The sequence below is a fragment of the Macaca mulatta genome, chromosome 6 (assembly GCF_049350105.2).
Source record: "Macaca mulatta isolate MMU2019108-1 chromosome 6, T2T-MMU8v2.0, whole genome shotgun sequence".
Lineage (NCBI taxonomy): Eukaryota > Metazoa > Chordata > Mammalia > Primates > Cercopithecidae > Macaca > Macaca mulatta.
The window spans coordinates 70,342,903-70,363,081 of record NC_133411.1 but is presented as its reverse complement, the minus strand read 5'-3'; the positions used below and the strand labels follow the sequence as shown (position 1 = coordinate 70,363,081).

Genomic DNA, 20,179 nt, shown 5'->3' with positions numbered 1-20,179 from the left:
GCCTACTAAAGGTCTATACACAAATGGCTGGAATGAAGAAGCAATAGCACTATCTGTCGACAAAGAGCCTCCCCTTGACCAAATTTTAGTCAGGCTTTTCTGAACCTTTGTCCTAACTAGGCTTCTACTTTCGGACTTCCAAAACGTCTGTTCTTTGCGTCACCCAATTTTAGCAAGAAATCTTGCTATGTTGGTTTAGCCAAAATCCCCTATCCTTGACATCTGATATTATCAATATCTAATCAGGTTGCTTTCAGCAAGAATCCTATTAGGTCAGTTTGGCCAAGAACCCCCTCTCATCCCTGATGATTCTTTTTAGTAATTTTCCATCCTCTCGACCCCCACAATCCCCCTGCAATCGCCCACCCTTTCCACCCCTGCTCCTTGGCAATAAATTCCCACTTTTCCTTGTATTCAGAGTTGAGCACAATTTCTCTCCCCTACCGCAAAACCCCACTACAGTAGCACCATCTGAATAAAGTCTGTTTTATCATCCTTTACAAGTGTTTGAAACAAGTTTTTCTTTAACACTTTTCAGCCCTTTACCTTCAGTAAAAGCAGGGAGAGCTAAAGAAAGAAGAAACATCAGGAATGAAGAAGAAACCACAGGAAGTAACCATTGCCAACTAATATATTCACAAGCCCTGTATAACCTCCTATCTGCTCCAGAAAACACCAACTGATACATGCTTACAGAAGGCTCAGCTAGAAAAGAGTAAGTAATAAAGCAAACAAGTAGGAGAAATAAAAATATTTTTTTCTACATGCGATTCTAAAAACTGTGGAGGGGGAAAGGAATATTCAGTGAGACAATATGCAAATAAACTATTTAATGAAACATGTTAGGTACTAGTTCATGAAATACTTAACATTTTCTAGTTCTAAACCAGAAGAAACAGTGCCACCTACTGACTGCTTAGTGGCTGTAACTGAGAAGCCCAAAGCCTTGACTCCAAAGTATCAAAAGCTAACCATTACACACTAAGTATTTCAGCATTTCAAATACTCTTAAACTTTTTTAGCCTCCGAATTGTCTTCATAATTTTCCCTTAAGAAATATTAGCAGCAAAAAAGTTTTACATCAAAGTTCATGTATTAAATAATTCATCACTAATACTGGGACAAAAAATATTACCCATGAGCTACAGATGCCAAACTCTGCTTAGCCTGAACCTAATCAGGAACGTATATAATCAATAACTGTAGAAGGTGGGACATCCTATAAGACAACTGATCTAGTTTTTTTTTTAACAAGTCAGTGGCATTTTTTATGGGGGAGAGGGAGGAAATCAATAGTATTCCAAATTAAAAGATTTGTAAAAGACATGTCAAATGCACCTCATTCACTTTTCTGGCTCAAGCCACTTGTAAAAATGTGTTTGAGAACAATCTAGAAAACCGGATAAAAGTATTAAATGATATTAAATCACTTTTTACTTCCTCAGGATGATAAAAGTTAAATACTTAAAAAATAAATATATCGTTTCACAGATAAATATTAAAGAATTTAGTAAAAAAAATGAAATATTTAAATTCCTTTAAAACAGCTCAAAAAAAGTGAGAAAGCAAGAACAGGAAAATGTTGACTAGGTAATGGTTATATGGCAGTTAATATTTTTCTTTACTTTTCCATGTTTTTAAAATTTATTTTCAATTTTAAAAACACCTGTATTCTTAATAACTAAAAAGGTTATTTTAGTAATAATTGTTTTTTTTGTTAATAAGGCTTAAGTAGGCCAGGCACAGTGATTCACAACTGTAATCCCAGCACTTTGGGAGGCCGAGGACGGCAGATCACAAGGTCAGGAGTTCGTGACCAGCCTGGCTAATATGGTGAAAACCCCGTCTCTACTAAAAATACAAAAATCAGCTGGGCGTGGTGGTGCGCGCCTCGTAGTCCCAGCTACTTGGGAGGCTGAGGCAGAAGAATTGCCTGAATCCGAGTGGCAGAGGTTGCAGTGAGCCGAGATTGCACCACTGCACTCCAGCCTGGGCAACGGAGCAAGACTCAGCCTCAAAAAAGAAAAAAAAAAGAGGCTTAAGTATAAATTTGCTTCCACCTAACTATGACATAAATGTATATTATATTACCAAAACGTATCAAGCCAGAAGCTTTGGTAGGTACAACATCTATCTCTAAAACAATTTCCAGCCAAACTGCTGATGTCTCTCAACTAATATTCATTTATTTATTTATTTAGATGGATTTATTTATTAAGACGAATGGCACAATCTCGGCTCGCTGCAACTTCCGCTTCCCAGGTTCAAACAATTCTCCTGCCTCAACCTCCCAAGTAGCCGGGCTTACAGGCACCCATCACCACACCCAGCTGTTTTTTGTACTTTTAGTAGAGATGGGGTTTCACCATGTTGGCCAGGCTGGTCTCAAACTCCTGACCTTGTGATCCGCCTGCCTCGGCCTCCCAAAGTGCTGGGATTACAGGCGTGAGTCACCGCACCCAGCCTCAACTAATATTTATTTATTTACTGTCAATGAAGGACATTCCTAAAGACCTATAGTATTTGTTACTTACATGCTTTTTAAAGTAAAATCTACTTTTCATTTTGTTTTCAAACCTTCCAGTGATATAGCTCAGGCCCAGGAGGGATGCTGTGGCCCATCTTTCAGTTCCCTAAGTCTCTTATCCTGGCAACAGCCTTAAGCCTCTCTTCAGCCACTTAATGCCTACACACTGTTGTCATGTATCCAAAATATCAACTCAGTAAGCAGGAAGAACAAAAAAAAGTAAAACTACTCTCCTCCCTGGGTGGGCCCCCATCTTTCCACAGCTGTATCTCAGGCATCCCATAAAGTGATTACATACAGTAAGAATCCAAATATTTGTCAGATAAATAGACGGATGGGTAAGGTATAAATCAGTACTGTTTCAAAAGCAACTTAGAGATATTTGGGGGATAGTTTTGGAATTTTCATTCTTATTCCAGGCCCTTAACTAGGGCTCAGACAAGAGGCTTTATGAATCAACACAGGAAGAATACGCACCATGCTATATTCAAAATCTCTTCTGTTCAGTGCACAGCTCTGTTCTTTTGAACCAAGTCTGTCACCTTGAGTCTCTCCTCCACTAGAGTAACTTTCCACCAAAAAGTTCTTTTTAACCTTGGTATTAATGTAAGCCGAGACACACACATGCACAGGCTCAAATCCCCACACAGGTTCACAGCACAAATGACCCTTTAAGAGAGTCACTTTTTAAATAATGTACTTAAGCCAATATAGGCCGGGCGCAGGGGCTCACGCCTATAATCCCAACACTTCAGGAGGTCAAGGTGGGCAGATCATTTGAGGTCAGAAGTTTGAGACCAGCCTGGCCAACACGGCAAAACCCTGTCTCTACTAAAAGTACAAAAATTAGCCAGGCATAGCAGCATGCGCCTGTAATCCCAGCTATTCAGGAGGCTGAGGCAGGATAATCATTTAAACATGGGGGGCAGAAGTTGCAGTGAGCTAAGATCGCACCACTGCACTCCAATCTGGGCGAAAGAGCAAGACTCAATCCTCAGGGGGAAAACAAAGCCACTATAAAATTACACGGAGCAAGAGATAAGAAACAGAATCAACATGGCAATTAATGTACAATTAAAATCAACAAAACAAAAGTGAAAATAAGATCTATTAAACCTATTTGATGACTTGCTCACAAAGGCATTTATCTTTTAAATAAATTTTACTGCACTGTAAATATCTTAAAGGCTGGAGCTACATCATGTAAGTGGCGCCTTGGCATTCTCAAATTTAGCATTCGTAATTTCAATTATTTGGAAATTTCCCCTAAGAACCACATCACGAAGTCTTAAGTTTACAAGGAGTACGTCTGCAAGTCTCTGCTATGAGGGTGAGTGATCTATCTTACACTAACCAACCCATCTCAAAGCAGCTATGCAGTTCTCCTTTGTTTAGAAAATATAATAATTCATCATGATGACCTTCTGAAGTATTGTAACTTGACTTCGCCTTGCCACACAGCATTCTTTTACCCTTATCATCCAAATACTTCATGTGTTGTTGAGCAGGAACACTGTTATTATTATGTTTTAGACACGTGGTCCAACTCTGTCTTATAGGCTAGCACAATCATATCTCACTACAGCCTCAAACTCCTAGGCTTAAGTAATCCTCCCGCCTCAGCCTCCCAAGCAACCAGGATGACGTACATACACCACCATGCCTAATTTTTTATTTTTTTTAGAGGTAGGATCTCACTATGTTGCCTAGACTGGTCTCAAACTCCTGGCCCCAAGGATCCTCCCACCTCAGCTTTCCAAAGTGCTGGGATTAGTCACCATGCCCAGCCTATTGAGAACATTATTCATCATAAACCTTTCAGTTTTTAAAATTCAGCTAAGTTTTAGACATGACCATAATAACAATGCAATATAGTTTTGTTTTCTTCCACGCAGATTTTTTTTTTCCTGAGACAGAGTCTTGCTCTGTTGCCCAGGCTAGAGTGCAGTGGCGTGATCTCGGCTCACTGCAACCTCCACCTCCTAGGTTGAAGCGATTCTCCTGCCTCAGGCTCCCGAGTAGCTGGAATTACAGGCACCTGGCTAATTTTTGTATTTTTAGTACAGACGGGGTTTCACCATGTTGGCCAGGCTGGTCTTGTACTCCTGACCTCGTGATCCGCCCGCCTCAGCCTCCTAAAGTTCCAGGATTACAGGCGTGAGCCACTGCACCTGGCCCCATGTGAGATTTTAATAGCTTACTAAATGGGGGGTTGTGTTCTTCCACATGAACTGTCAAGAGACTACTAATTCTGTCTTCTGTCTCCCACAATATTGTACATATCTCTTGTACACAGTAGGCATTCAATAACTGTTGAGTGACTGCTAGACAGAAGTAAAAACTTAAGATTAACCCCTAATATCCAGGCCGAGCATGGTCATATGCACCTGTGGTCCCAGCTAGTTCAGAGGCTGAGGTGGGAGGATTGCTTGAGCCTAGGAGGTCAAGGTTGTAGACACCTATGTTTGTGCCACTCGCTATGCAGCATATACTTTTGTGGGTTACACATCGTGATTTGGGGACATTATTAACATACTCACAACTTAATTACAATTGCTACCTGTACCTTAAATTTCCTTATTTTTAGAGACTTTGGATTTTAACTGTGGTTAATGTCCATTTTACTATATTTAGGTTTATACGTAAAGGCATACTGTTTTATAGAAAATGAATTCCTGGCCAGGCATAGTGGCTCATGCCTGTAATCCCAGCATTTTGGGAGGCGGAGGCAGGTGGATCATCTGAGGTCAGGAGTTGGAGACCTGGCCAACATGGCAAAACCCCATCTCTACTAAAAATACAAAAATTAGCTGGGCATGGTGGCATGTACCTGTAAACCCAGCTACTAGTGGAGCTGAACCTGGGAGGTGGAGGTTGCAGTGAGCCAAGATCGTGCCACTGCACTCCAGTCTGGGCAACAGAGCGAGACACTGTCTCAAAAAAACAGAAAACGAATTCCTGGCCAGGCACAGTGGCTCATGCCTGTAATCCCAGCACTTTGGGAGGCTGAGACAGATGGATCGCTTGACGCTAGGAGTTTGAGGCCAACCTGGGCAACATGACAAAACCCTGTCTCTACTAAAAATACAAAAATTAGCTGGACATGGTGGTGTATGTCTGTAATCCTAGCTACTCAGGAGGCTAAGGAACAAGAACTGCTTGAAGCTAGGAGGCAAAGGTTGTAGTGAGCCAAGACAGAGACCCTCTCTCTCAAAAAAAAAAGATTCCTTTTTGTGTCAAATCAAGCTCAATTTTGTTACTGCAAAACAATTTGCTCTCAACTGCTGATTTTGTAATTTGCCACCCCTCAAAAGAGCTTATTTTAACAAAGAGGAGGAAAGGGTATAACAATTGTTGAGACACACTGAGCTGCAGGTAGCCATTTTAAGTGTACCCTGTGCACTACACTTTGCTATAGCAACCAGCTCAACCATGAGCTTACTATTTTTTTTTTTTCCTTTTGAGACAGTCTCTCTCTGTCGTCTAGGCTGGAGTGTAGTGGTGCAATCTCGGCTCACTGCAGCATCCACCACCTGGGTTCAAGTGATTCTCCTGCCTCAGCCTCCTGAGTAGCTGGGATTACAGGCGTGCACCACCATGCCCGGCTAAGTTTTTTTATTTTTAGTAGAGACGGGGGTTTCACCATGTTGCCCAGGCTGGTCTCGAACTCCCAATCTCAGGTGATGTGCCCGCCACAGCCTCCCAAAGTGCTGGGATTACAGGCATGAGCCTGACCCTTACATTTTTTTATGTAGGAAACTAATTTGGTACTTGAGGACCATCTTGGCATCTTCCTTTATTATTAAAAGGAAGATTTTCCATACTTCGGATTACCAAAATAATAGGCACAGCTATATTAACTAGCAAAATTGCTTTTTATAGTAATGTCTTCCCATACATGCTATCTTCAATTAACTACACATCTTGTACCTCAACTGCGTTAGACAAGTCCCTACTATAGTCCCTATCTCCAGGTTCAGCTGCTCCATTCCAAAATAAAAAGTGCTAATCTGAATTTTTTCCAGGTATTTTTAGCTTTGACTAATCTCTCAAAAACCCTGCTTTTTGAAGTTTGGCACTATATCACTCCGAAATCCAGGAGGCATCTAAGAAGTCTCCTATTCTATTGTTCATTCACTTAACAGTTATTGAGCATCAATCATTATGTGTACTCTTTCAGACCATGCAGTAGGATGACAGGAATAAAAGCTACAATGTAGTGAATCTGAGAAAAGTAAGTCAACAATTACAATTCAGTACAATGTGATAACTACTATATTGAAAGCAACTACAAGATGCTAATTAAGCATATACTTCTTTCTATATGGAGAAGAACTAGCCTCATACTACAAAAAAAAAAAAAAAAACAAACAAGCAAGAAGCTAACTCACACAAGCTATCCAGCTTAAGGCCCTGGTTATCTCTACAGTTACAATCTGTGGAGATTGCCTCAACTAAATATAAACTGTACCTGTAAGGCAACATATTAGGAGAGTAAAATTTGATAAAGTTGAAATAGGAATTAAAACTTCTATAGACTGGTAGCCTTTAATAACAGGTAACTGTAACCAAGAATCTTCTAGACAATTGATTTTGAGACTCTCCCCAACAAAAAAGTAAGTCCTAGAAGTGCAGGGTTTGAGGTGAGGAACAGAGGAAAAGGAAAAACAATTTCATAGAAAGACTTGAGTAAGTAAACTGTCCATTTACTTAGTCCTCGTTAGAAATCAAGCAAAGGTGGGCCGGGCGCGGTGGCTCAAGCCTGTAATCCCAGCACTTTGGGAGGCCGAGACGGGCGGATCACGAGGTCAGGAGATCGAGACCATCCTGGCTAACACGGTGAAACCCCGTCTCTACTAAAAAATACAAAAAACTAGCCGGGCGCGGTGGCGGGCGCCTGTAGTCCCAGCTACTCGGGAGGCTGAGGCAGGAGAATGGCGTGAACCCGGGAGGCGGAGCTTGCAGTGAGCCGAGATCACGCCACTGCACTCCAGCCTGGGCGACAGAGCGAGACTCCGCCTCAAAAAAAAAAAGAAATCAAGCAAAAGTGAAAAGGATTTGAAAAGCAACCTTAAACTATCAAAAATAATTTCTCTTACACACAATATCCTCGGACGAACATGAGACTGGCTATTTAATTAAACCCAATGAGTTAAAAATGAAAAGGACACAATGTGGTCTGACATAAACTTTGGTGTATATAAAAATCCTATGGGGAGCTTGTTAAAAATGCAAATCGCCAAGCCGTATCCTCAAAGTGAGGATTCCAAAGGTGTGGTTCAGAAACCTCTCAGTCTGTGTGTAACAGACTGAAAACGAATGTTTTTGGCATGGAAGACAGCTCAAGGTTATACACTGCTCTTCCCACCCTCTTCCCTAGTCCATTCTCAAAGAAGAGGCTCTACACTGTGAGTCCAAGACAAAATAAGAGTCCTCAGGAACAAAAAGTTGGCCAATTTTTTGTGAAGGAATAAAGGCAACATAAAAAGACTAGGACAGTATTTTCTTCTAGAACTCTCTCTTTACTTGGCTCCTTCCATTAGATCCCTTCCCTTCTACATGCTGCATACTCTTCATTGATTCCTTTCCACATAATAGGACTAGGCTATCTCCTTTTTTAAGAATGAAGCATCTCTAATCATGGACGGTGAAATAGAGACCAGCGCAGAAGTCAGAAGGAGGTCTGGGAAAAGCTGCTTAAGACCACATGCTAAATTCAGAAGTAAAAGGAACTCTGGAAGCTCCCAAGGAAAAGCCTGCTAATTTAGGGAAAAGCATGAGCAATATTTAAAGTACATTTAGAGGAGAAAAAGAAAGACAAAAGAAAAATCTTTCTACAAAACACCATGTCACCCTCTTCTTTTTTGGAGGGCAGCATGATTCAGAACCCACCTGAAATAGTTTCTTGAGCCCTATCACGTGACCATATAATAAGACTTAAAATTATATACCTTTAATTTCTCTACAATTACAAAAGGTAACAAAGAACACTGTTAAAAATATTTCAAAGCATGGGTAACACAGTGAGACCTCATCTCTACAAAATAAAAAAACCATCTGGCGTGTACCTGTAGTCCTAGCTACTCGTGAGGCTGAGGTAGGAGGATGGTTTGAGCCAAGGAGGTCAAGCCTGTAGTGAGCCATGATCATGCCACTGTGCTACACCCTGGGTGACAGAACAAAACCCTGTCTCAAAACACACACACACACAAAACCAAAAACAGAACAAAACCCTGTCTCAAAACACACACACATACGAACCCAAAACCAAAAACAAAAGGTGCAAAAAACCTGATAAATGGCTGTCACCCCATACTCATGTCAAACTCCTTCCTATATCTGCCCTACATCCTTCAATTACCCAGATGTAACAATTCTACTCCTAAATGTCAACTCTATGCCCACCTAATTGTTCTCTTTACCACAGCTTCATTTAAGAGATGTATCATCTCATCTGAAGTACTTCCTTTACCTCAAACTGATCTCCTTACCTTAAGACTGTATCCAACAACCAATCCTCCTCACTGGCAACTAAGTGATCTTTTTATTCATATCACTGCCCAGCAGTGATACGAGAAATGAGTGAAATGAGAAGTCTCACCCTGTCGCCCAGGCTGGAGTGCAGTGACACAGTCGCAGCTCATTGCAACCTCCACCTCCCGGGTTCAAGCGATCCTTCTGCCTCAGCCTCCCGAGTAGCTGGAACCACAGGCACGTGCCACCACGCCTGGCTAATCTTTGTAGTTTTTAGTAGAGACAGAGTTTCACCATGTTGGCCAGGCTGATCTTGAACTCCTGACCTCCAGATCCACCCGCCTTGGCCTCCCAAAGTGCTGGGATTACAGGCGTGAGCCACCACACCCGGCCGCACAATTTTCATAATCAAATTTAACTATGTGAAATCACTTACATCATAAAATAGTTTTCTATCAGCAGCAAGTCGTTTAGATGCCAGTGTCTTGGTAACATGATAGAAGGTAAGTAATGCTCTGTGCTGTCGAAGATCATCCTGGACTTTAACAGACTCTATAAGAGTGGGAATTAGTTCAGGCCACTGTCTGGGACAATCCAATCTAGCAACCTTTGCAATCAGCACTGCAATCTGAGTTGCAATCTAAAAGGAAAAAATGAGAAATAAACAAATGGAATCAAGGCAATAGATAAGGAATGCATTCTCGGTGAAAAATCACCTTGTTAATTATACATTTGACAAAAATGAACACAATTTCACTGAATGACTGCTTAAACAGTGGTTCTCAAAGTGTGGCCCATGGACCCCTGGTAGAGCTAGGACACTTTCTGGGACCTATGAGGTCCTCCTTTACCCAATTACCTGTCAGTGTGAAACAAAGTTTTCTTCATATAACGTCTACCATGTATCACAACAGAGTAAATGAAGAAGCAGATATGAAAACCTAGATGTCTTCCTTTAAATAGCCAGACCCTAAAAATGCATGCCAATGCCACCTTTCTCACTAAATTTTTATTGTTTGGGAAACAGCTACTATTGCTCATTTCCAAAACTGCTATGTTGACAAGTATGATATAATTTTTTACACTAATATTTTTAAGTTTCTCAGTTTTAATTTATAACACAGTAAATATCAACAGATATAACTCCTTTAGGTCTTCCATTTTAGCAGTATAATGAGATCCTGTGACCACAAAGTTTAAGAATCCTGACCTAAAAGTAGAAAGAAACATCAAATATTGGGCATTTAAATAATGATATTTCTACACACCATTGTTTCCCAAATGCTAGCTGAAAGAACAATTAGGCAGTTGTTCATCGATCAGTAACACAAACCCCTCCCTAATCACCTCCTGCCCCATTAAAGGTAACTCTGTTTTTCTCCATTATCCTTTAGCTCCTTTGTAAAGAAAGAGCAAAGAACTGAGATCATTTAAACAGGTCAAAATAAAATTGTATTGGAAATATTGCCAAATACAATTGTGCTTTAATAGCTCAATTTAAAAAAGCAAGCATAACCAAGTATTATCTCGAAAAAACTTAAGAATTATTGTACCTATAAGCAAAACTTATTTTATTCTTAGAAGACAAACCTCAATATATAAAAAAAAGATAAAACTGTACATAATTTACTATCTAGCTGCCACAGAATAGTAGGAATTGAAAATGTGATGGATGCAACCAATAGAAAAAAACCTAAAGCCATTCTGTAGTTTTTTTTTAAAAAAGTGGTGGGGGCCGGCCAGGCACAGTGGTTCACGCCTATATTCCCAGCACTCTGGGTGGTCGAGGCGGACGGATCACGAGGTCAGATCGAGACCATCCTGGCTAACACGATGAAACCCCATCTCCACTAAAAATACAAAAAATTAGCCAGGCATGGTGGTAAGCACCTGTAGTCCCAGCTACTCCAGAGGCTCAGGCAGGACAAAGGCGTGAACCTGGGAGGCGGAGCTTGCAGTGACCTGAGATTGCGCCACTGCACTCCAGCCTGGGCAACAGAGCGAGACTCTGTCTAAAAAAATAAAAAAATAAGGCGGGGGGGAAGATAATCTAAAAATTACAATCATTAAAATTAATTCTTATGCAGTAAGACTACAAATATAGCCATGTATCACTAAACAACAGAGATATATTCTGAGAAATGTGTCATTAGGCAATGCTGTGGTTGTGTGAATATCACAGAATGTATAGTAATTGTAAGACTAGCAGCAGCGCAATAGGTTTGTTTACACCAACATCACCACCAATTAATGAGTAATACATTGCACTACAGTATTAGGACAGCTATGATGTCAATGGGTGAGAAGAACTTTTCAGTTCCATTATAATCCTATGGGACCACGATTATATATGCAGTCCACTGTTGCCCAAAACAACAGTAGGCATCACATGACTATATAGAGAGATTTGCTTTAAATACAGGCTCATAAAATGAGAAAGCTGGAAAGTATATAAATATACCTTAAAATGACTTCTGGGCTTTAAATAATTAATAACCAAATCTAATCAAAACTACTCAAAGCTACAAATAGATCTCAAAATGTAAAAAAAAGTAAAAACATCACAAATGAAAATAGTGTAATAGTGATATTTTTATTTATTTTTCATTTTAATGCCAGAATATAAAATTAGTTTGGAAAAGCAGAAGAAATTAAAAGAAAAATTAGCATTCATTTTTCTCACTAACCTGGTTTATTGGTTCATTGAAGTTGGTGATGAGTCCTGCACGCAGAGTAGTTTTCTCCTCCTCTGACAGAGCACTGTAAAAAAAAAATATTGATTATGCAAAAGAATGCCACCTAATAAAAAATGTAGGTAAGCACTACTGTAAATTTTAATAATAAAAAGTCTTTCAAACATGTGTCTCTGATTGGTTTTTGTAAATAAAAAGGATTATTTCCATTACTTGTACATCAGCACTACTATGAACTTTAACAATAAAAAGTCTTCTAAACAACTGTCCCTGATTGGTTCTGGGAAATGAACAAGATTATTTCTATTACTCGTACAATGGCACATCAGATAAGTTGGAAGCATAAAATTCCTTCACGATTGAATAAATGGGAAGCACCACACAGTAAGCAAGAGTAAATAAGACAAATCCAGGTAATTAATATATTTGATGTTCACTTTTATTGATGTAAAAATAGCCTACAAAACAAAAAGATGGCTACAAAAAATCTATACAAGTAAATATTGCCATTTCATCGGCTTCTTTCATAAAATCTGTGTGAGATTATTCTATGGGGCAAGAGATTCAGAATCAGAGAATATTTGGGATGGGCGACTTATGAGAAATCAACTAGCTTAAACCTTTCATTTTAAACATCTCCAAAAAGAATAAACACAATACTAATAATTTCGACTGCATATGAGAAAGAAAAACAGAAAGGTATTGGACAGGAAACGGAGAACACTACTATGTAAGACTGAATACATACGTATGAATGTGTTGTTAATTTTAAAATGAAGGCCAGGCACAGTGGCTCAGGCCTGTAATACCAGCACTTTGGGGAGGCCAATGCAGAAGGATGGCTCGAGCCCAAGAGGTCAAGGCTGCAGTGAGAGATGATTGCACCACTGCACTCCAGCCTGGGCAACAGAACAAGACCCTGTCTCTTAAATATTTTTTTGAATAGTAAATGTACATTAGATTTTAATGCCTCATTTTAAGGTTTTCCATTCTGGGTATCAGAATTAAATTAATTAAATTAAATTAAAGCACACAACAACAATAGCATTAAAAACAGGAGGGATTAGACAGAATTAACATATTACTACAAGGTTCTGGCATTAACTAGAAAAAGTAAAGCGCCAGCCATGGTGGCTCATGCCTGTAATCCCAATCCTATGGGAAGCTGAGATAGAAGAATTGTTTGGGGCCAGGAGTTCAAAATAAGCCTGGGCAACATAGCAAGATCTCATTTCTACAAAATATTAAAACTAAAAAAAATTAGCAGAACATGGCGGTATACACCTGTAGTCTGAGGTACTTAGGAGGCTGAGATAGGAGGCTTTCTTGAGCCCAGGAGGTGGAGGCTGCAGTGAGTTATGATTGTGCCACTGCATTCCAGCCTGGGCAACAGAGCAAGACCCTGTCTCTCAAAAAAAAAGGTAAGGTACTAATACAAGGATATCAAGGGTCCATGTTACAATCACTTAAATAATGAAAACATACTAAATGTTTTAGAGTAAAACTGAGTAATAAAAACTGTCTTGAATACAGTTGTCCTCCTTTATTCATAGTTTTACTTTCCATGGTTCCAGTAATCTACCATCAATGAAGTAGATTCAATGAATGGAATGGAAAATTCATAGATTTTGAATAGCGTAGCATCCTGAATAGCATGATGAAATCTCATGCTGTCCTGCCCTGTCTGGCCTGGGATGTAAATTATTCCTTTGTCAAGCACACCCATGCTGTACATGCTACCTGCCCACTAGACATTTAGTAGCTACTTTGTTATCAGACTGAAAAAAAAAAAACCTACTAAATACAGGACTTAGGACTATCTGCAGTTTCAGGCATCCACTGGGAGTCTTGGAACCTATCACCTACAGATAAGGAGGAACTACTGTAATCCAAAGGAAAGCAAGAAAGAAAAAAGGGAACAGATATCAAGACATACAGAAAACAAAGTGTGAGGCTGGACACAGTAGCTTACACCTGTAAGCCCTGCACTCTGGAAGGCCGAGGCAGGAAGATCACTTGAGGCCAGGAGTTCAAGACCAGCCTGGACAACACAGTGAAACCCTGTCTCTACTAAAAACACAAAATTTAGCTGGGCATGGTGGCGCATGCTTGTAATCTCAGCTACTCGGGAAGCTGAGGCATGAGAACTGCTTGAACCTGGGAGGCAGAGGCTGCAGTGAGCTGAGATGGTGTCGCTGAATTCCATCCAGCCTGGACAACAGAACAAGACTCTGTCTCAAAAAAAGAAAAGAAAAAGAAAAAGTGTGGGCAGATTTAATCCCAATATATTAGTAATTACATTAAGTATAAATGGGCATAATACTAAAATTAAAAGACATTTATGATAAAATTGGATGAAAAAACAAATCCAAAGCCGAGCATGGTGGCTCATGCCTATAATCCCAACACTTTGGGAGGCCAAGAGACTGGGACTGCTTGAGCTCAGGAGTTCGAGACCAGCCTGATCAACTTGGTGAAACCCTGTCTCTACCAAAAATACAAAAATTAGCCAGGCATGGTGGCACGCACCTGTGGTCCCAGCTACTCCAGAGGCTGAAGTGGGAGGATCACTGGAGCCTGTGAAGTCAAGGTTGCAGTGAGCCATGATGGCACCACTGCACTCCAGTCTAGGTGACAGAGCAAGACCCTGTCTAAAAAAAAAAAAAAAAAAAAAGAGAGAGAGAGAAAAAAGAAAGGGTACAATTACGATGCAATGGAGAAAGAACACATGTCCCTACTTCACATGAGCACCTTGTACAAAAATAAACTCCAGATAGATCATACAACTAAAATAGAAAAGGAAAACAAAGCTTTCAGTAGAAAACAGTATTTTCATGACCACCGGCTGAGCAAAAAATTCATAAATAGGCTGGGAGCACTGGCTCACACCTGTAAATTCCAGCATTTCGGAAGGCCAAGGTGGGAGGGTCACTTCAGTCAGGAGTTCAAGACTAGCCTGGGCAACCTGGCAAGACCCCATCTCTACAAAAACTGTTTTAAAATTAGGCACTGGTGGCACGCGCCTGTAGTCACAGCTGCTCAGGAGGCTGAGGCAGCAGGACGGCTTGAGCCCAGGAGTTAGAGGTTACACTGAGCTATGATTGCATCACTGCACTCTAGCCTGGGCAACAGAATAAGACCCTGTCTTCTTAAAAAAAAAAATTATTAAAAAAACTACAACCCAAAAGAAATAATCATAGAAAGGTAATTAAATTAAACTTCATTAAAATTAAGGGCTTCTGAAGAAAGTGAAAAGGCAAGTCACAAAGTTGATTTTTTTTTTTTTTTTTTTTTTTTCAGACAGAGTCTCGCTCTGTTGACCAGGCTGGAAAACAGTGGCATGATCTCAGCTCACTGCAACCTCCGCCTCCCAGGTTCGAGAGATTCTGCTGCCTCAGCCTGTTCAGTAGCTGGGACTACAGATGTGCGCCACTATGTCCAGCTAGTTTTTGTATTTTTAGTAGACATGGAGTTTCATCATGTCGGCCAGGCTGGTCTCGAACTCCTGACCTCAGGTGACCTGCCCGCCTAGGCCTCTCAAAGTGCTGGGATTACAGGCGTGAGCAGCTGCACCTAGCCTAGAAGATATTTGTAATACATACATTTGACAAAGGACTTGTATCCAAAATAAAAGTCCCATAAATCAATAAGATAATCCAATTTTTTAAACGTTCAAATAACAGACCCTTCACAATAGAGGATATCCCAATGACCAACAAGTACATTTAAAAAGTACTGATCGGCCGGGCGCGGTGGCTCAAGCCTGTAATCCCAGCACTTTGGGAGGCCGAGGCGGGCGGATCACAAGGTCAGGAGATCGAGACCACAGTGAAACCCCGTCTCTACTAAAAATACAAAAAATTAGCCGGGCGCGGTGGCGGGCGCCTGTAGTCCTAGCTACTCAGGAGGCTGAGGCAGGAGAATGGCGTGAACCCAGGAGGCGGAGCTTGCAGTGAGCCGAGATCGCGCCACTGCACTCCAGCCTGGGCAACAGTGTGAGACTCCGTCTCAAAAAAAAAAAAAAATAAAAATAAAAAAAATAAAAAAAATAAAAAAAATAAAAAGTACTGATCATTAAAGACAATGCAAACTAAAATTACCAAGCCCACCAGAAAGACTAAAATGAAAGATCAGACCAAGTGCAGATAAGAATGCAGAGCAAATACTAACACTCGTATGTTGCTGTGGCAGTGCAATCTGATACGACCAGCCTAGAAAATTAACAATATCTACTAAAGTTGAACACACATCTGACTATAAATGGTAATAAAATGCACATGTCTGTAAAAGTTTCTAGAATGCTGTAAGTGTTCTATCTAGCTCCAAGTGGCAGTTACACAGGTGTCTTTGCATTATAAACATTCAAACTACACCCTTTACTTGTGCACTGTTTAAAGTATATTATATATTACACTTCAAAGAAAGTATTTTAAAATCTTAATGACTTACTCAAAGTTAATAAATGAGAAAACAAGATTAACATAAACATTCAGGTCATTAAAAATCTCTCTCTAATCCTTTTATGATTGTGCTATACTTTCCAACTTTAATAGTTCCCTTCTACTATCAAACCCGACATAATGTTTTCTCCTACAATATTTTGCTTTACACTTGTAATTGAACTTTTCTTCTATGCCAAGGAGCCAGGTTCATCAGTTTGCATAACTCTAACTACAATAAAAGTGTATAATGGGCCAGGCGTGGTGGCTCACGCCTGTAATCCCAGCACTTTCGGAGGCTGAAGCGGGTGGATCACGAGGTCAGGAGATCGAGACCATCCTGGCTAACACAGTGAAACCCCGTCTCTACTAAAAATACAAAAAATTAGCCAGGTGTGGTGGCGGGCGCCTGTAGTCCCAGCTACTCAGGAGGCTGAGGCAGGAGAATGGCGTGAACCCAGGAGGCGGAGCTTGCAGTGAGCCAAGATTGTGCCACTGCACTCCAGCCTGGGCGACAGAGTGAGACTCCATCTCAACAACAACAACAACAAAAAGTGTATAATGACTAGCTATCAAAATAGATCATGCAAAAAAATACACAGATGCTCCTGACTTACGATGGGGTTACCTCCTGATAAACCCACAGTAAATAAAAAATATTGTAAGTCAAAGATTTATTTTATATCTAACCTACTGAACATCGTATCTTAGCCTAACCTACCTCAAACATGCTCAGAACACTTACATTAGCCTACGGCCGGGCAAAAGCATCCAACACAAAGCCTATTTTATAATAAAGTAGTAAATATCTCATGTTAATTTATTGAACACTGTACTGAAAATGAAAAATACTGTACTGAAAGTGAAAAACAGAATGGTTGTATGGGCACTTGAAGTACAGTTTCTACTGAATACATACATACTGCTTTTGCATCATAGTGAAGTAAAAAAAAAAAAATCATTAAATCAAACCACCGTAAGTCAGGGATTGTATATATATTAAAGAAATAAGCCATTAACCTGAAGAAAATTCACATCTTTAACAATTCTCTAATAATAATTTACATTCCACCTTTAATTTTATGCATGTTATCATTAGATGAATCCAAACTATGTTCCAAGCAGAAATTGGATAGTATTTAATTAATTAGGACCCAGATAAATTGCAATGTATATGGTAATGGTAACAAGCTTGTTAGTTAATTCTCATTCTGTGAAAACGGTTAAGAGTAGGATCTATACAAAATGAAACAGGTAAGTACAGAAACAAGCATATTTTTAAAAAGTCTCAAGTTTATAAGTTCAATTACTAATCTGCCACCCATGCTCCCCCTTTCTAAATACATTCATCTCCTTTTCAGCTTTTATCTCAATATATACTAAAAGAGACAGCTTGGGATTTAACTATCAAATACTGCATAAATTCTCTCATAACTTTTTAAATTTAAGCAAAAGTCCAGGTTCTAATTCATTATGTAAAAGTGAAGCCTGAAATATTTAATAATTTACTTTACCTTCAAAATAATCATTTTTTATATATATATATTTCTAAGTATGTTCATATATATATATATATATATATATACACACACACCTCTATCTCTCTCTCTGTCTCTCTCTCTCTTTCCGTCTGTCTGTCTTTTGAGATACACTCTCACTCTGTCGCCCAGGCTGGAGTGCAGTGGCACGTTCTTGGCTCACTGCAACCTCTACCTCCTGGGTTCAAGTGATTCTCCTGTGTCACCCTCCCCAGCAACTGGGATTACAGGCATCCACCACCACACCTGGCTAATTTTTGTATTTTTAGTAGGGGTGGGGTTTTACCATGTTGGCCAGGCTAGTCTCAAACTCGTGACCTCAAGTGATCTGCCCACCTCGACCTCCTAAAGTGCTGGGATTACAGGAGTGAGCCACTGTGACCAGCCAAGACAATCATTTATAACTATATCCTTTATATAACCAGTAAAACAAAATGAATCTTAAGAGACATGCAAAATTTAATTGGACAAAGCAGTAGAAAAGTGCTGCTGGGCCACTGCCTATAAACCAATAATGCACACTTTCTCATCACCTCCTACCAAATTTCTCCCCGAAATTATGAATTAATCCTATCTAAAGAATTAATCCGGCCGGGCACAGTGGCACACGCCTATAATCCCAGCACTTTGGGAGGTCGAGGCAGGCGGATCACAAGGTCAGGAGATCGAGACCATCCTGGCTAACATGGTGAAACCTCGGCGCTACTAAAAATATAAAAAATTAGCCAGGTGCTGTGGCAGGCACCTATAGCCCCAGCTACTCGGAAGGCTGAGGCAGGAGAATGGTGTGAACCCGGGAGGCGGAGCTTGCAGTGAGCCGAGATCGCACCATTGCACTTTAACCTGGGCGACAGAGCAAGACTCTGTCTCAAAAAAAAAAAAAAAGAAGACATGTTTGCTTTAAATCTTAATATAGTATCCTAAGCGCAGCCTGAAAATATTCTTCTTGTTCCCAATATTATTCAAGGACATGTTTTATATGCATTTTGAAGTATTCAGACTGAGAAAAGCCTTATGGCTTTAAGAATTTACAGAGCTATAGTGCCATCTACTGGAAAACACAGATTATGATGCTTCTTAGGCAAAATTCAGTACCGTATTTTGTATCAAACTAATCCCAGGGTCATGTCTACAATGATTTTCCACTGATTATATAACATGTAAAATTAACTACTAAGAGAAATCTGTTAACAAGGTACATAAAACAGTTATAACTGAATACTAATGTGATTACAAATGTATACTAATCCATTCCCACCACAGAGAAAGAATGCATAAGACTCAGAAATTACACCCAGCTGGTTCAGAGTTGACCTGGGATTTCCTTCTGAATGGCTTTTTTCCCCAAATCCTAACCTTACATTTCTGTTTCTTTTTTCTTGAGATGGGATCTCTCCATGTTGCCCAGGCTGGTCTCAAACTCCTGGGCTCAAGCAATCCTCCTGCCTCAGCCTTTTAACATGCGTAGGACTAAAAATAAGGGCTTTTGTTCAACATGACTCACTCAGCATGATCCTTGCAAGCAGAGGGCCAACATGACACACTCACACACACACACCCAAAACCATGAAGAAAACAATAATATAGCTGTTGATTTGTCATTAACTAAATAGAACATTTATTCAGTAAACACTTTTTTGGCATTTTTTTAAATATCAAACACTTCACAAATCATCCTTGCACAGAGACCATGCTAATCTCTATATTGCTCCAATTTTAGTTATATGTGCTGCAGAAGTGCTAACACATTTTTTTACATAAACAAGTACATTCTTACACCTTCCTGAATTTGGGAAGGATTACACCCAAGGAATAGAGGAAGTGATGGAACTTACTGAGGTGCTACACGTCTCCAGTAGCGATCAATTCCATGTTTAAAATACAGTACAGCAAGCCACCTTACATTTATATCCAAAGTGTGGTTTGTGAAAATATTCTATAAATAAAAAACATAATATTAGAATTAGCATGGAATAAGTAAAAAGTATAATTAATGTACCCATAATAAAGTATGAACAGGTCTTTTTTTTTTTTTTTTTTTTTTTGAGACAGAGTTTGGCTCTTGTCTCCCAGGCTGGAGTGCAATGACACGATCTTGGCTCACTGCAACCTCCGCCTCCCAGGTTCAAGCGATTCTCCTGCCTCCGCCTCCCAAGTAGCTGGGGTTACAGGTGCCTGCCACCAAGCCCAGCTGATACTTTGTATTTTTTTTTTTTTTTTGTAAAGACAGGGTTTCACCATGTTGGCCAGGCTAGTCTCAACCTCCTGACCTCAGGTGATCCACTCGCCTGGGCCTCCCAACGTGCTGGGATTATAGGCATGAACCACCACGCCTGGCCTGGACAGATCTTTTAATTAAATTTGTTTACATTCTATCACTACATATATCATATCCACATTTATGAAGTATATACAGTTCTACAATTAATGTCAGAAAGTATACCTGCTCAGTTGTATGTCAACTGTTTAAGCTGAGTAACAGACATGCAGAGAGTAATTGTACTATTC

The 20,179-nt window shown here is 39.9% G+C and overlaps 1 protein-coding gene and 1 non-coding gene across 10 annotated transcripts in view; both read right to left on the bottom strand.

Annotated features, from left to right (window-relative positions):
- The window catches only part of IPO11 (importin 11), a 229,617-nt gene that overhangs the window by 178,274 nt on the left and 31,164 nt on the right, over window positions 1–20,179 (bottom strand). For all 9 annotated transcript variants that reach the window (XM_015140096.3, XM_015140095.3, XM_001083045.5 and 6 more), the window contains 3 exons: window positions 19,507–19,607; window positions 11,689–11,761; window positions 9,438–9,641 (listed from right to left, as the gene is read on the bottom strand). In XM_015140096.3, the coding sequence (XP_014995582.1) occupies window positions 9,438–9,641; window positions 11,689–11,761; window positions 19,507–19,607 (378 nt within the window). The remainder of the gene's footprint in view (window positions 1–9,437; window positions 9,642–11,688; window positions 11,762–19,506; window positions 19,608–20,179) is intronic.
- On the bottom strand, window positions 19,311–19,418 carry LOC114679121 (U6 spliceosomal RNA). Its single transcript, XR_003730800.1, has one exon. It is a non-coding gene; the product is annotated as a U6 spliceosomal RNA (small nuclear RNA).